Source organism: Merops nubicus, unplaced genomic scaffold (genome assembly GCF_000691845.1).
Source record: "Merops nubicus isolate BGI_N331 unplaced genomic scaffold, ASM69184v1 scaffold7798, whole genome shotgun sequence".
Classification (NCBI taxonomy): domain Eukaryota; kingdom Metazoa; phylum Chordata; class Aves; order Coraciiformes; family Meropidae; genus Merops; species Merops nubicus.
In genome coordinates, this window is record NW_008626274.1 from 61189 (window position 1) to 76764 (window position 15576).

At 41.5% G+C, this 15576-nt stretch overlaps 1 protein-coding gene across 1 annotated transcript in view; it reads right to left on the reverse strand.

The window, feature by feature from the left end:
* The window catches only part of MEGF11 (multiple EGF-like-domains 11), a gene marked incomplete at both ends in the record, with an annotated part of 91769 nt that overhangs the window by 55914 nt on the left and 20279 nt on the right, over positions 1-15576 (reverse strand). Inside the window, one exon of the mRNA XM_008945940.1 lies at positions 14963-15137. Coding sequence (XP_008944188.1) covers positions 14963-15137 — 175 coding nt within the window. The remainder of the gene's footprint in view (positions 1-14962; positions 15138-15576) is intronic.

The following is a 15576-nucleotide window of genomic DNA, read 5'->3' on the forward strand; positions in this document are numbered from 1 at the left end:
GTTCAGCAGAACACGCACACCCAAGAAAAAGGAACTATTTGTTATAAAAAGTGTAGTAAGCAAAATTATTATAAATAATGTTAATTTTAGGTACTTACAGTACTTTGTTAAATACTGCTTAATTTCATTTAATAGTCATAAGAGCTAAAGCCTTTGTTCTGCAAGAGCAAAGCTGGGAGCACTGACTGGGGGGGCAGGTAAAAGTTATCACAAAGTAACTTTGGCTTGTCATGTTCCAAACTCTTTGTACAAAAGCTGCCTGAACTTTGTGGATTCTTACCTTACAGCCCCAAATATGTTTGCTGTGGCCTGCTACTGGCATAACATACTACCCCCTCAGTAAGGCCACAGAAGACCCTTGGCCAGATGCTCATTTCTGTCCTGTTGGGTCCCTAGAGCCTCTCACTCCCCCACGTGGGTTTTCTGTTTCCCATCACACAGCATCACAGCTGATCTGAGATATATTAGCACTAGATCTGGACTCTTTTTCTTTAAAAACTAGGAGTACTCATCCTGTGGTCCCAGGGCTGTAGGGGCCACAGAGCAGCAATTACCCATCCATTTTCTCAGAAGGGACTTTCCCCATCATGTTGTCCACATACCCAGGAAGTCTTGGGCTACAGCTTCCAAAAGGCTTTGATTAGGACTTGGTTAGGATTCTCCAGCTATACCTGGAGAATAATTTGTACTTATGAAGACTGGATAATTATTTGAACCTATGAAGACTGGAGAACTTGAGCAGCCTTTCAGCCCTGACACTACATATGCACCTACAGAGCTGGAATTAACTGCACAGAGCTCGTGGTTTTCGGCCCAGTAAAACCCAGCTGTGAGGGATTTGCTGTGCAGGATGCAAGGATGTGTGTGTCTAAGGAATCAGGCACTGCACATTGGCTGAGGAATCTTTCAAACTGAAAATCCAATCTGGGCCTGGAGGTCTCGTGTCTGGATGTGTCCCTGCCCCACTGATTCATGAGAAGGAGGTAACAGAGGTGAGCTGGACTTCTGGTGGCAGCAGAGCTGCCCTGGGTGCCCAGATTCCAGGAACAGACAGGGATTTTTCCTTGTGTGTGATTCAAAAGGTTTCATCTTTTGAAGGAGAGGGTGCACAGAATCTCACCACTCTCCTGTCCTCTGGCATCTTAGCTCCAACATGCTTCATACCTCCAAAAGGAACAATGCTCTGACACAGTAAAACTGATGATGAAGTGGAGCAATGCTCTATAAGAATAAAGGCAGCAAATTCTGGCTTTGTGAGGATTTTTTTGCCTCCATGAAATCAAACGAAAACAAATACAAATAAAACTTTCATTTAAAAAATTGGATTTTGCATACTAAAACTCAGCAAACCTGAGCTGGATTTCTGCCAGTGACCACTATAATCCCCCTCACCACCAGGGAAGAGTTTTCTACTTTGCACAAAAAATATGCCCAATATCAGTCAGTTATCTACAATTAAAAAAAATCCATCCCTACTGTTCCAGCCACCTGAATATGGGCATTAAAAAGAAAAAAAAAAAAACAACTAGAAAGAGAATTCAATAAAGAGATCAGGCAGGGATAGCACCCTTCCCCCTGCTTCCCATAAATCAGTGGAGCATTGTTGCTGGCAAAAAAATCAGGACCAACTTTACAACACTTCAATATCTGCCTGGTTTAGTATTTAGGCCTTAACTGCAGAGCACTTTAGTGTCAGCGAGGCAATGAATACAGCATCATATAATTAAATGTATTCACAAGGAAAGCAGTGTGGGGAGTAAAAGAGATGATCATCAACCTCCGAACAAGAGCTTTTTTATACAGTCAGCACTTTTCACCTAATAAAATATCACAAAGCACATTTATCCAGGAGGGACCTTTCCAAAAATAGGAGATTGGATTTAGACAGGGTAAAACAACTCCTCCATCATTTCCTCGGGACATTTCATCTGGTGAGATGGCACAGCACAGCTCTGAGGACGGCCTCCCATGGGCAGCCTGCCATGGAGCATGAGCAGCATGGGCACACAGAGTTCCAGAAGCATGATGGAGGTTGGTGTGCAGCTAAATGGGAGGGGTGTACAGAGCTCGGCCAGCCCTGGCAGCTGGCTACGTAAGGCTGAGACACAAAACCAAACTCCTAATTCTGTTCAGAGTGGAGCTGAGGAGATATCTGAGGTGGAAAGGAGAACGTCTATAATACATGGGTTTGGATTTAGTTCTTGGGAAGATACATCATCAAGGCAGGTCAATCATGCCCGTATCAGGAGGATTATTAATGTACATTATGGGGCCAGCTGGATAATCAAGTCCTCTGTTCAGTTAAAGCAACTGAAATATGGAATAAGGCCACTTCAGATTTATTCAGGTGAGGCAGGGAATAGACTCTTGGAATATTTTAAACTTGACTCTAGGGAATCTCTACAGAGTCAAACATCTGTGGGGTTCATTGCTCTTTCTATAATTAACTTTGATCGGTTGCTGTTGTAAAATGCTCCAGGAACCACAGCCATAACACAATTCAGTGTCCCAAAAGGTAAAACAGCCTGGGCACAGTGTGCATTATTTCAAGTTAGTGGAAAAACAAAGAGCCAGGCACTTAGAGTGGATAACACACTGAGGGCTGTGCTGCCATTCAGTGAGACCTGCACACAATGGAGAGCTGGGCAGAGAGGAAGCTCATGAAGTTCAGTGAAAGCAGGTGTAGCATCCTGACCCTGGGAAGGAATAATCCTGTGGACCTGCATGAGTGAGGGGTTCATCTGCTGGAAAGCAGCTCCATGGAAAAGGACCTGGCAGTCCTGCTGTGTAACAGGTTACTCATGAGCCAGCAACATGCTCTTGTAGTCAAGAAGGCTGATGGTCTCCTGGGGTGCACGAAGAAGAGTGTGGCCAGGGCACGCTGCTCTGCATGACCCTGCTTTAGCAGGGGGTTGGATGAGATGATCTCCAGAGGTCCCTTCCAACCCTCACCATGCTGGGATTCTGGGATTCTGTGAAAGAATTTACTTGCCTGAGAAGTATATACTTGATACATACTCAGCAAGCTACTCGTGTCCAAACTGTGGGACAGAAGCTAGTGAAGTATGTCAGAATACTAAACTGTGATCCTTGAATACTACTGGTAAAGACAAAAAAGCTGGTTTCTGCTGCCTCTTTAACTAAAGGCTTCTGATTTGGACTTATCAGTCTGGTAAAGGAAAGACTTGAACACACTGTGTGCCACTCCATCATTTTCTTTCCCAGCTTTGGGCAGGATGGATGGATGGCTAACAGAAGCCTAAGCCATTCGGGAGTACAGAGAAGGATTTCAGTGCAGTGCAGTGTACTTCAGAGTGTCAGTTCAGAGCTGGCTCTGACAATCCTGCACCAGTTGTTTTATGGGAGTATCTTTGTCTGGAAATTAGAGATCTTTCTGCTCTGCCCATGTAGCCTACGTGGCACAGTCCAGGATCCACCTCGTAGAACAGTTGTGGCCTTCTGACTTTTTTCGCCACAATAAATTTGGGCTCTGGCTGACGAGTCTGAATGGTTCTGCAAAAAGGACATTAGCAAACCCAGGAAATAAAGGGTATCATTTATACTTTTAGCCTCTATGACGTCCTCTGGCAAGAAGATCCACAGTTTAATTATAAATAGAAAGGAGAAAAATGATCTTTATTTGTTTGCTTCAAATCTACTGCCTGATTTTTAATTGGGAAACTTCTTATATGGTGATAAATAGCAAACACACATTCCTGTTCCCCTTCCCTCACGGTGTAAGAGACCTCTCACATACCTGCCCTCGGTGACCCCTTTTCTAAGCAAAATCATCCCACTCTCTTATTCTCATTTTATGGGAGCTATTTCACAATTTAATTACGCATTCTGTGAAAAGCACTATCTTTGTCTTTAAACCTGCTGTGCAATCATTTAATTGGTTGCCCCTTGTTCCTGTGTTATTAGAAATAGTAAATAACCATTCCTTGTTCATGTTCTATGCACCAGCCACAGTTCCATAGATCTCTATCACATCCCTCCTCAGCCATCTGTTTTCTGAGCTCAGTTCTAGCTTATCGAGTCCCTCTTTGTATAGAAGCTATTCCATATAAAAGATGATCTTTGTCACCATTCCCTATTTCCATTATATCCTTTGTAAGCAGGAATCAGCCAAACTGTATGCAGTAATTTAAGATTTAGATATATTATGGATTTCTATAATGCCACAAAATGCTTTTTCCATCCTGTTTTGTTCCCTTCCTGATCATTCTAACGATTCTATCTGGCGCTCTGGCTTCGTTTGTTTTCTGACTACTGCTGAGCACTCATCTGAGTTTTTCAGAAAACTATCCACTGTGATTGCCTGATCTCTCTCCCTGAATGGTAAGAATTAGATTAGAACTCCCCTTTTGTATATTTACTTAATGTTATTTTCCTGTTGACGATTACTCTGCATTTTTGAACACTGAATTTCAACCTACCCAGTCGTTCAGTAACAAGAAACCTTTCCTCAAATTAGTTACTAGCTTTATATTTGACAATCCCAATCGTTTTGCATTATCTGCCAGCCTTCTTTTAGAATTCTTCTACAGCTGTACTGCACAATGAAGGATAATAATGTCCAAACATAGCCCCAGATCTGAACTTCCTTATCACACGCACTGTCTGCACCCACCAGTCTGGTCACCAGCTGAGACCTGCATCTTTCTGCGGCAGAAGCTGCCAAACAAGTTCAGTACCTCAGAGCCTGCCTGAACTCTGGTTCACACAGACTGGATGGACTGAGTCCAGGAGGACTCAGGAGGTAAATGTGCTGTACACAGCAGGCATCCTCAGCTGGTCTCTTGCTAAAGTGCACTGAAGCCACAGAAGCCACAATGTGGATGGAAAATACGCAGGTATGGGGCTGATGATGCCAAGACCTGGGGTTGACCTTGGTTCTGAGCTGCATGAGCACATGTGAAAGGATGAAAGCATAAAAAAAAATAAAGCATCTAAAAAAGAAAATGTATTACATAGGGAGAAATGAATAACATTCAGTGTCAACTTTAAGCTAATGGGGTTTGTGATGTACCTTCTGAAGTGCTGGTAAATCACCTGGCAATGATACACAGGCAGAGAAACAGCCATCTCCTTCAAACTTTCACAGATACTCCTAAAACAAAAAACCTTGAGCAAAAGTCCAAGATCTGGTAAAGTTTCAGCTGCTCTTTGGCATAAGAAAACACACCAGGATTTTCCATTTATACAAGTCTGATTTTAAGGGATAAAGTCTTTTCCTCTGACAGTCTACTTAGACAGAAAATAAAATGAAAAACTCACCTGTGACTTAAATCCTATACTTAGGTGCTTTTAATGAAGTCAGTCTGCAATTTGAACTGCCACGAGAGTCAGCTGCCATCACTTATATGCATAGAACCCCAGAAAGTATGGATAAAGATATATACATTTAGAAGTCTAATAGATGAAAAGAGACACTGCTATTGGCAAGCAGTTTATTCCTCTGCAAAATTCAGATCAAATAACTCAGTCTGAACAGAATATTGAGCTCCACTGATTCTGAATGAGGCTACAGGAACAGAAATGCAATTTGACATAGCCACATTGCCAATTAAGGCTAAAATACAGGAAATGTGTCAACCAGCAACAAAGGCAGAGGCATTCAGGCTTTCTGTATGAAGTTGGTTCCTTTGGACCCACTTACAAAAACTTTGGAGTTATTCAGGTAAATAAAACTGCAGAGGAACCCAGAAGTAAAAGTAACTATGGGAAGAAGGAGGAGGAGAGATGGGACTTGCTCACAGTTCTTATCAAATTATAGACACTGTGTGTGAGTGAATAGGCTCTCATTAGTAGAAGCAGTCACTGAGACAAACTCTGCTCCTGTATATCTGGGACAATCCTACTGAAGCTAGCAGCTGTGTTCAGGCAAACTTGGGCCAACAAAGTAGAATTTGGGCTGTCATGGACAATTTCTGGAGCTCTTACATTGCTAAGAGAGTGAGCAAAGAAAATGAAATAAAAGTAGTCCCTAAAAAGGTCTGAAAAATTCCACTGGATTCAAAGAAAGGGATGCAGTTTCCACAGCTGAGGGACACCCACTGTGCCTTGTGCATCCGGTGACCTTGTTAAATGCTCTGTGACAACAGTTCACTTGCTCAAAAGCATACAACAAATGCCCTGAAGTGAGAGAAGACCCTTCATTATGGCTCATGCAGCCAGAGGCTGACATGAACGCTGTCAGGGTTTAGGAAAACACAGGCTCCTAAACGCTGTGGCTGCTGGTGCTCCAGCAGAACTGTCTAATTGGTCAACAGGAGCTCTGGGGGGAGAACACTGATGAGCCTAATAGGCAGCAAGCACCTGGTTCATGGATAGAAAAATCAATAGGGGAGCAGCTTAGTCTGAGAGCTTGGGAATACAGAGGTGCCCTCCCCATAATGATCTTCCCCGTTGGGATCTGAATGTAGGCTATCTTCTCCTGGAACACAGCAGAGCCAGAAGAATTCATTTGTGAGTTGCCATTGAAATACTGGTTTCAGCCCACATCCAGTTTCTTTGCATTGAGGTGATGTTCACTGTTTCCTAGCCTTCATGTGGCAGGGCCACCTCAGAAGTGGATTGACTTTTCAGAAAGGCACCTGCCATTTAAGAAAGATTCAGTAGAATCTGGGTGGCTTGCAATGTTTATGAAGGGTGCTGCTCCAAAAGGTCTGACTACCTCTGCTGTTTGTCCCCAGAAAAAGTCCTACAGGGAGTTTGAAATGGATCACACAGCCACATCACCAAGCTTGACCTGAAGCAATGGTTTGTGAAGGTAAAATGGTAAAATGGCTCAGTTTGCCAGCAAATTTGCCAGTCACTGCTGATAGAAATGGGGTTTGTGATGTACATACTGATCCACAGGGAGCTGGACTGAGACCAAAGTCATTTCGTGCATGCCACTGCACAGCCAAGAGAAGATAATTTTCAATTTGTATGACCTGGCCTTGATCAGACCTACAAGCCTTGGGATGAAAAGCTTTAGTCTTTTCTACCAATGTAGCCACTGCCCTACCAGCAAAAAAACCAACCAACCAACCAAAACCCAAAGGAAAAAAAAGATAAAAAAACCCCAAACAAACAAAAAAGACAAAAAAGAAAAGTACAGCCATTTTCCACATGTAAATATGGACTTCTGAATGCATAGAGAAGTGGGTAAGAAAATTCAGTGGTCATCAATTGAAAGCACTATCAAGATGCAATACAGATGTAGTTTTCTTCCTGGTCTACAAATATGTAAAAATCCTGATGGGTACAAATGATCCCTGCCCAAATCTTTTCATGTGAGGAATGCACCAAAACACTGGGCACGAGGTGTTCTGATTTATGTTAATAAACTCAGACTGTCCAACATACAGCTCAGCTGACAGAAAAACTTCTATAAATCTAGAAAGTGACAGCTCTCTCATTTCAAGAACAATTTTCCAGCTCACTCTTAATTAGGCTGTATGGAACAGAGTGTTTTTTGTTGCCTGCTTGAGATCCGCTTCTTGTTCCATATCCACTTGTGAAGTAATTTGTAAGCTTAAAAAAAAAATTATCAGATGAGTTTTCAGTCTTATCTTCATCTAGAAGACACCAAGAAAATGCAGGTTTGAAGGACAGTGCGTTCCTCAGAGATCAGAACCAAGAAAGGGGCATCAAGGATGCAACCACAGTTGGTATAGAGGACCTGACTGTGTTATTGTGACCGATTGTCTCACAATTACTACCATTTTCATCTTTATCTACTTTTTAAACACCACAGGAATATAATTTTTAACCTTTCCTATCATGGTTTCCCAGAGCACTGTTACATCTTCCGATTTTTTAAGTTATTTGAGTAGAATTTCCCATAGCCCTGTCTTTCACTTTAACCCCAGAACCAAAGCCCACGTCGATATCTGTTATCAAAGAGACTGCATCCCCTTCTTGCTGACTTTGACAGAATGAACTTCTCAAAACTCTTCACAACACATTGAAACTGCCAGGTCTTTTTTGCTCTTTCTTCAGCTGCATCCCACCGCTCTCTTAGTCTCCAAGCAGGGACTTTCCTTCTTACACTGCATCTTGGATCACCAGTGATAAGACTAGGTTGGGTTTTGCCTTTCCATTGTCTATGTCTCTTTACTTCACAGGTACCTGAGGAATTAGTCATGGCTACAGCAGGACGTTCCTAAACGTCATAAAATTAAGTCTACAAAGAGCTTCTGAATAATTGAGGGGAAAGAAAGGAAAACCCAATAAACAGGAAAGAGATCAAAGGCTGGGAGCATGGGAATCAGTTTCCTCCATATCATGAGTTAATTCTCAGTCTTTGTTCAGGCAAAATCCTCTCCTTTTTAGGGAATGTGATGCGTGGTACTTTTAACCTGGTTATGCAGAGCGGAAATTATGTGAATTTGAGGTCCATGAACCCAAAGGAACATCCCCTGCTAGCTAAAATGTCACAGCAGACCTGACAGAGAGACAGTGCTACTGCAGTGGAACAGACAAGGCCAAGGGACTGAGGATAGAAATCTGTGGAAAACAAGGCTCTTGTAGCTCCACTACTTATAGAACAACTTGTTTTGCTTTTGTTATTAATTAATAATTCACTTACTTGCAGCTACAGCCTATGCTCAAACCCACCTGGATGTGGTGGCTCCACTGCTGGCCATTCACAATGTTTTTGAGACACTGGATTATGAATATAAATAGGAAATCAGTGAGAAGAAAATGCATCTTCCTTGTGCATCCAAGTAATTCATAAAATAAGACTGGGAAAACTATTTCTGTTGCCTGTAATACTCCAGTTAATTGGACAACTGCTGTGCCAGAAAACCTTTTCCCCACCTACAGCAAGTAAAATTTATACTGGTGGCTGGTAACAAGAACATCTTGATAAAATGGCTGAATTTATTTTATACCTGTAAAAGAAAAGAGCTCTTAACAAAGGGGGGTAACTGATATGCTCAGTAAATCAAGGATAAAAGGACACTGGCTCTATTGAAGATTTTTTCCCCTCGTCTTTTCTTTTTAAACCTTTTGATGAGGTGCCCTGTTGCTCTGAGATGAGCTTCCACTGAAGTACTTTTGGAATTATCTCAAAGAGAAACGAATCATTTAAATGAGTTAAAGCCCCCACAACAGATCCACTATCTCCAACCTTAGGTTCACTTTTTATATTAGGAATTTTGTGAAATTTGTAAAATAACTTTACTACTGAACCAGGGGCTTATAAGACAAAGAAGTCTTGTTCATTTTTTCCAGCCCCCTTCTGAACCAGTGGGAGATGATACATTTAGAATAAAGATGAAAGCAAATATGTAGAAGAGGAGGAATGTTCTGATAAATTTGTATTTATCAACCTTGAGTGTTTAAAAAACACCTACAGGCAGTGATTCTTCAAGTTCCTCCCAGTCTACCTAGGATTTTGGTCCTTCAGGGAAAATGCAACTGTGGATAAGATAAGGTGCTATTTTCTATTTACTTTTTTTTTTTCTTTTAGACAACACAGAGAATTTTAAAGGTGTAGGACAGGCAAGCAGGCTTCTTTTTTTTTTTTTTTTAATATCAAGGGAAAGATTGTTTTTTCCCTCCTGTATGTTTTCTTCAGTAAACAAGAGATACCTATGTGCCAGAAGGAAGCGAGTCATGGCTGCAATACTCAACAGACTGGACCTGTAAGTTCCTTGTGACCTCTGAAGGTAACACAAAGTTATGGTCCTCCTCATTTCTATGGAAGGGTAAACTGGTCATTTTACTCATTAAGCAGGCATGGGGTAGACTAAGAGTGGTCTGAGACTCTGTCCGTGTGCGTGTGTTTGTACCGACAGGGAGATTCTCCATTACAAAGTCTGTTCTGCATTTGCTATGCATTTGAATAGTTTTTTCACACTACAATATACATTTAATTTTACTAAGTGCTCAAACTATTGTTCCTTGTGTGTTACAGGGTCTGATTTTTACTCCAATGTGCAGGCGTGTATATGTAAACCTTGGAAGCAATTTGTACCCCTGTAGGTAAAGCATTATGTTGAGAAACTCTGGCATGCTAGACAAAATTATGGACTTCTAGCCCCAGATTAAGCTTGTTTCAGTCATTAAGTGCACAGATTCCCACTGAGCCCAGCCAGGGTTATATACACATAAGCACTCCTATAAGGATATATTTGAAAGGTGTTATTTTGTTATGTTTTTAAAATGCAATTTTGATGCAGCCTCAACAGAAATACAAATGCCTATAGATGCACAGTACTGGGATGTATCTTGGAAACTCTCAGGGAATCCAAGTGACATTCCAAAAGCTGAAAAATCTAGCAGGAGGTCATCACTGCCACAGTTCTCATACTTTCCTGGACTGCGGTTGGCTTGTATGGGATCTACCAATATAGTCAAGGAATAGAAAAATGTCCAAATGGATTCTTTCATTTTGGTGATGTAGTGCAAAGCTTTGCTTGCCAGCATGCAGGGGTCAATAAAAGCAGACAGGTCTTCAAAAAACTGCAGCATAAATAGATGAACTCTTTAAAGTAATATAAGTTCTGTCATCTTGATGTGAAATATAGACCTAAGTGCCTGCTGAAGTGAAAGCTGACCACACAGTCCATAGATAAGTGTTAAAGTTTTCTCAGGGTGTCTTGGGCTGAGAAGTGTTTTAACTACATCTCTCCTTGCCACAACAGACAGAAAGAAAGCATTTGAAGTTAAATCCATTTTTCAAAGGAAGAAAACAAAGCATCCATAAGGAAACGAAGGCATGTCACAGGATGAGGTCTCTAGATGGCCACTGTTTTCAGGGAAGTTGCAATTAGCTGTGCCATGGAGAAGGTGTACTTTGTTGTATTTCAATAGCATTTATAATGATTTCGGTAGCTAGAACGTTGATAGGTATGTGCAGGGGGTTGGCTTCAAGATTTCCTTGTGAGACAGAAGGTCAGGATTCCTGTGGTCTCCTGTCATATTTAATTCATATCCTCTAGCCCTCTTCACCACATTTATTGAATTACAGGAATAAAATTCAATGAACCAAAAACAAAAGAAGAGAGGACAGGGCAAATCCTGATTTCTTTTACATCCCTACTGCACAACTGACTTCAGTAGGCTTGTAAGAGAACATCTCAAAACAGAATTTGGAAGGAGGGGAGGTACAAGCTAGCATAAACCCTCTCACCACCCCTATAATTGCATCCGAGTAATTTATTGCAAGGAGTGACTATCTGCATGTGGGAGTAAGGATACCATTTCCACCAGTCAAGAATCTCCCTGTGCACTTTTTAAGGCTAATCTTTGTGTACTCCCTGTGTATTGTGTTTATTAGATTCCTTCTTGCCACAAATGAGATGGCAGTAGAATGGCTTTTCAAAGCCATTCTTCAGAGAAGCATCACTGGCAACTCATCACATAGGTACTAAGAGGTAATCCTCAAATATGTTAAAAATACCACTTTCAGGGAAGTGCCCTATTGGCAGGCTTGTAATGATGATTCCCTGCAATCATCTTAATTAAATTGATACAACCTTTATCCTCTCTTCACAAGCGAGCTGCAATAAGCACAGGGCTTCCAGCAGACCTGCAGAGTGGACTCTGCTGCTGGAGCATATGGAGAATAGATCCAGACATGCTCTGTGATTTTGAGGAAGAAGATTCTGTTTTGTCTTCTCCACTCCTGTTATCCTTTTTCTGTTGCCCTGTATGCTGCCTCCAAGAACTGGTCTATTTTGGGTATAATTGTGGATCACTCATATTTCTTAGCTCTCTCTTCAGTCAAATCTACCTGTAGTGTCTGCACTGTGGTTTAGACACCCGTAGAGTTAAAATAGTGCAGTCCTGTAGTGTGAGCACAGTTATATCAGAACCTCACATAAATAACCTGTACTGGTACCCAGTAACATCTTCACAACGGTGCAATTTGGGTTTAGAGCTAGGTATGTCAAAACTGGTTGTTGAGTCTGACTCAAAATATTCATTTATAAAAAAGAAGACAAAAAATGTTTTGAATTTCTATCCAAAACTGCAAGCTCACCAATATTTAACTTTGGCATTTGAATTTTTGGAAATGTCACAGTTAATAAATAATGTATTATTTTCTAAGCTACAATGTACAATTTTATTTTAAAACTTGAATCTGCTTAACTTCCAAAAATTAAGTGCTCTGCTCACGTACATGTCAACCTATGGGATGACTGCATTTCCACTTAATACATTTAATAAAGGTGACCAGATGCTTTGTGTTTTTAATGGCTTGTTCTGCATCCCAACAAAATGTCCCTGTTTTGGCTGCGACTGCAGATGATTCATTCTGAAACCCAGCCCAGCTGCTCTGACACAGCCGAGGCAGGGCACAGCTAAAAAACAAGCCATCTGTGCAAAAGAAGTGGGCTGGAGGAGTGCTTTGTCAGGAGAAGGCTGTCATTTCTTGGTCACTGGTTTCTAGGCATCCAGTAACTCCAAAATCTTATGGGTCCAACCTCTCTGCCTTTGCAGGTATATCCCATCTCCCATCATATTCTCTTCCTTCCCCCCTTGCACAGAAACTCTCCAGCCTGCTCTGCTGGGTAAGATCGTGTGGAGATCAAATGTTTCTGTAAAATATAAGACGTTGCTCCCACCTTCCTTCTGTCCAATCATATGGCAAAATTCCTGCCCCTGTAGCTGCTTCAGCCAAGCCTCATGCTAGAAGAGACAAGAAGGACTCATTGGTGACTTTTCTGAATGATTAGCTCTGCCCAGCTCTGTGTCAGTCACTGAGATAAGCAGCTTCAAGCCTGGAGAAGGTCCTGGCCCCACAGCACCTCCGACAGGAGCTGCAGGTGAAGCAGTGCGGGCACCTTCTCCCTGCCCCCAGGATGGAGCATCCCGCAGGAGCTGCTCCGGGGAAGGAAGGAAGGAAAGGTTCCTGTCAAGTTTTCTTTACAGCCTATGTTCTCCAGCATTTGAAAGAACCACTGCAACTCAAGTTATCTGCCATGCATACGAATGACAAATATGCTTCAGAGGCAATAAATTAGCAATTTCAAGGCTTTACTTCCCCTCACGGACTAATTGCCAGAGATTATAGTATATTATGAGAGAGCAATGATACTAATGCCTAAATATGCTTCAGTGATTATAGAGCTATCCTCAATAACCAAGCTGTTTAAATGTCAATGCAAGAAAGCTCTTTATTATGAGATTAAATATTATTTTGAATCAATGCAACAGGAACTTCCCAGGCTTCGTGCCTGCAAGAGCAACTGTCTTGGAGCAATATATATCAGAGACACTATGCTTTTTAAAAATGGGTACAGTAAAGGGTCCCAAAATACTTTTGTGCTGCAAATCTGAGCAGCATTCCTGATAAGAAAGAGGATCTTGGTATCTTTTATTTTGCATTTATTGCTAACTTGCTGCTGCCTTCATTCTTTCCTTCACTTTACATTAATATTTGTTTATCACCACTGTATAGAGAAGATAAATTCTTGTTTTCTGTTCCTGTGAGTGACTGGGGAATCAAACCTCACAGCCCTTTGCTTCTTTTTTTAACATCTCTAAGAACTTGTGTCTTGCACAGATGTTTTGGACAGTCCCACCCCTCACACAGAAAAAAATGTATTATATCCAGCACTGAGAGAACCCCTGGATACCAGATGGAAGTTCCAGGTTTCAGGTGACATGAAGCAGAGAATGAAAGTCTCTTCAAGCCATAACTCCAGTTCCACAGTTCCGGAGATGACGGTTGGAGATCACGAGCTCAGGTGTGGATTTAAAAGGGAGGAAGGCCACAAGGGCTTTAGCATCCTGCTAATATAATCTAAGACTCCCACACTATGGATCTTGTCACACAGCTTTGCACTTCCCTTAGAGATGACCACAGCCTATGACCCTGCAGGATACCACAATGTTTTATTCTAGAACCCCCTAAACACTGCAGTGGGTGCTGATGGCAGGATGTGGTTGCCCTGCTCTCCAGATCCAACATGCCATTCTCCTCCTGTTGCTTCTAAAGCTACCTGGTATGAGGTCTACCATGTTCCATAATTTCAGGTCAAAAGAGCTACCACATGGTCAAAGATCATGTCATGTTTCCTAGTATTTGAAGATATTTATTAATCTCATTTTGAAGTTGTAACTTAACAGAAGGTAAAACAAATCTAGGAGGCTGCACAGGTAAAACAAATCTAGGAGGCTGCACACTTCAGTTGGCTGCTAAATGCCAGTGGAAGCTCTAAAAATAATGCGAATGTCTTTGAATACAAAGCTTGATTTCTAGAAAACTTAGTAATTATAACTAATAATTGCAATAATAGTATAGAATACATATAAATAGGCCTGTGGGGACAGATCATGTAAAATTAAGACACAAATTAAGGACAACTACTAATGAAGTTAGCATCTAATGGATCCATGCCCTAATACTTTCTGTTGGAACATGGCAGTTCTTAATTCTGAATTTTTGTTGTTTCATCTTGGCCAATTTCTTCAGCCATTTTATATCTCCTCTATAAAATATAATGCTTGTTTACTTCAGAAAGTCTGAAGCTCTTTCTGATGCTCAGGTAAAAGACACCTGCCATATATGCTCAGAAAAGACATAAATTGCTCTATCATTTGTAACATTTTAAAATATCTTTATCTATTAAAATCACAGTGTGACTGACAAGGAACATGCTGAAAGGCCATGAGAGTTCTTTTTCTGCTCTTCCAGGCAGATAATAATCTGACATCTTTTTTGCTATGTCTTGACTTACAATTTACAATGGGAAACTATGTCTTTATCCTTATAGCAGTAATAAATTTACATTAATAAACTTACAATGCTGATTACAATTATGATTATTAGTAAATAACCAGAAGTAATAAGTTGACACTGCTCAAAGGAGAATTATGTGGACTTAGAATAGGGGAAAAATTACCAGCATTTGGTCGCTTTGATGCAAATATTATGGAAATCAGATTAAAATCCCCTTTAACTCTCTGCAGGCTCCTGCTGCACGCCCCCTTGCCCCCAGCTCTCACTTACCATGTACCCTGGGGCACAGGTGCAGGTCCCTGTGAGGCTGTCACAGTCGGCACCGTTGTGGCAGGGGCAGGGCAGCTGGCAGCCTTCGCCGTAGTACCCCGGGGGGCAGCTCTCGTTGCAGTAGAGTCCAGCCCAGCCAGCTCTGCAGCTGCATTCCCCAGACAATGGATGGCAACTAATGGAGACAGACAGACATGGAGATGTGGACATGAAAGAAAACCACGTCTGGAACCAGCAGCAGAACATTTCACACGCATTGCCAGGAAGAGTCATGCTAAGAACAGAACAAAACTGAAAAAGGGTGGTGAGCATAAGCAGCCATACAATTTAAGAATTGAACAGGGAATATGGTGCTCAATACCAGCCTGGCACCCCACTTCCAACATCTCAGAACTGCCACAGCACTGATAATCTTACACCTTTGAAGTTTATGCTTTTTTATTGTCAAATCAACTTGACCTGGATCACTGACATTAACCACAACACAATTAATCCATACTATTGTATGACATATATGTGCCATACTATTTGGCTGTAATACAGTCAGTTAAAGATCTACAGGGTTAGGAGAAATTCCAATGGATGGAGGAAAGCAATCAAAGGAGTTATGAAGA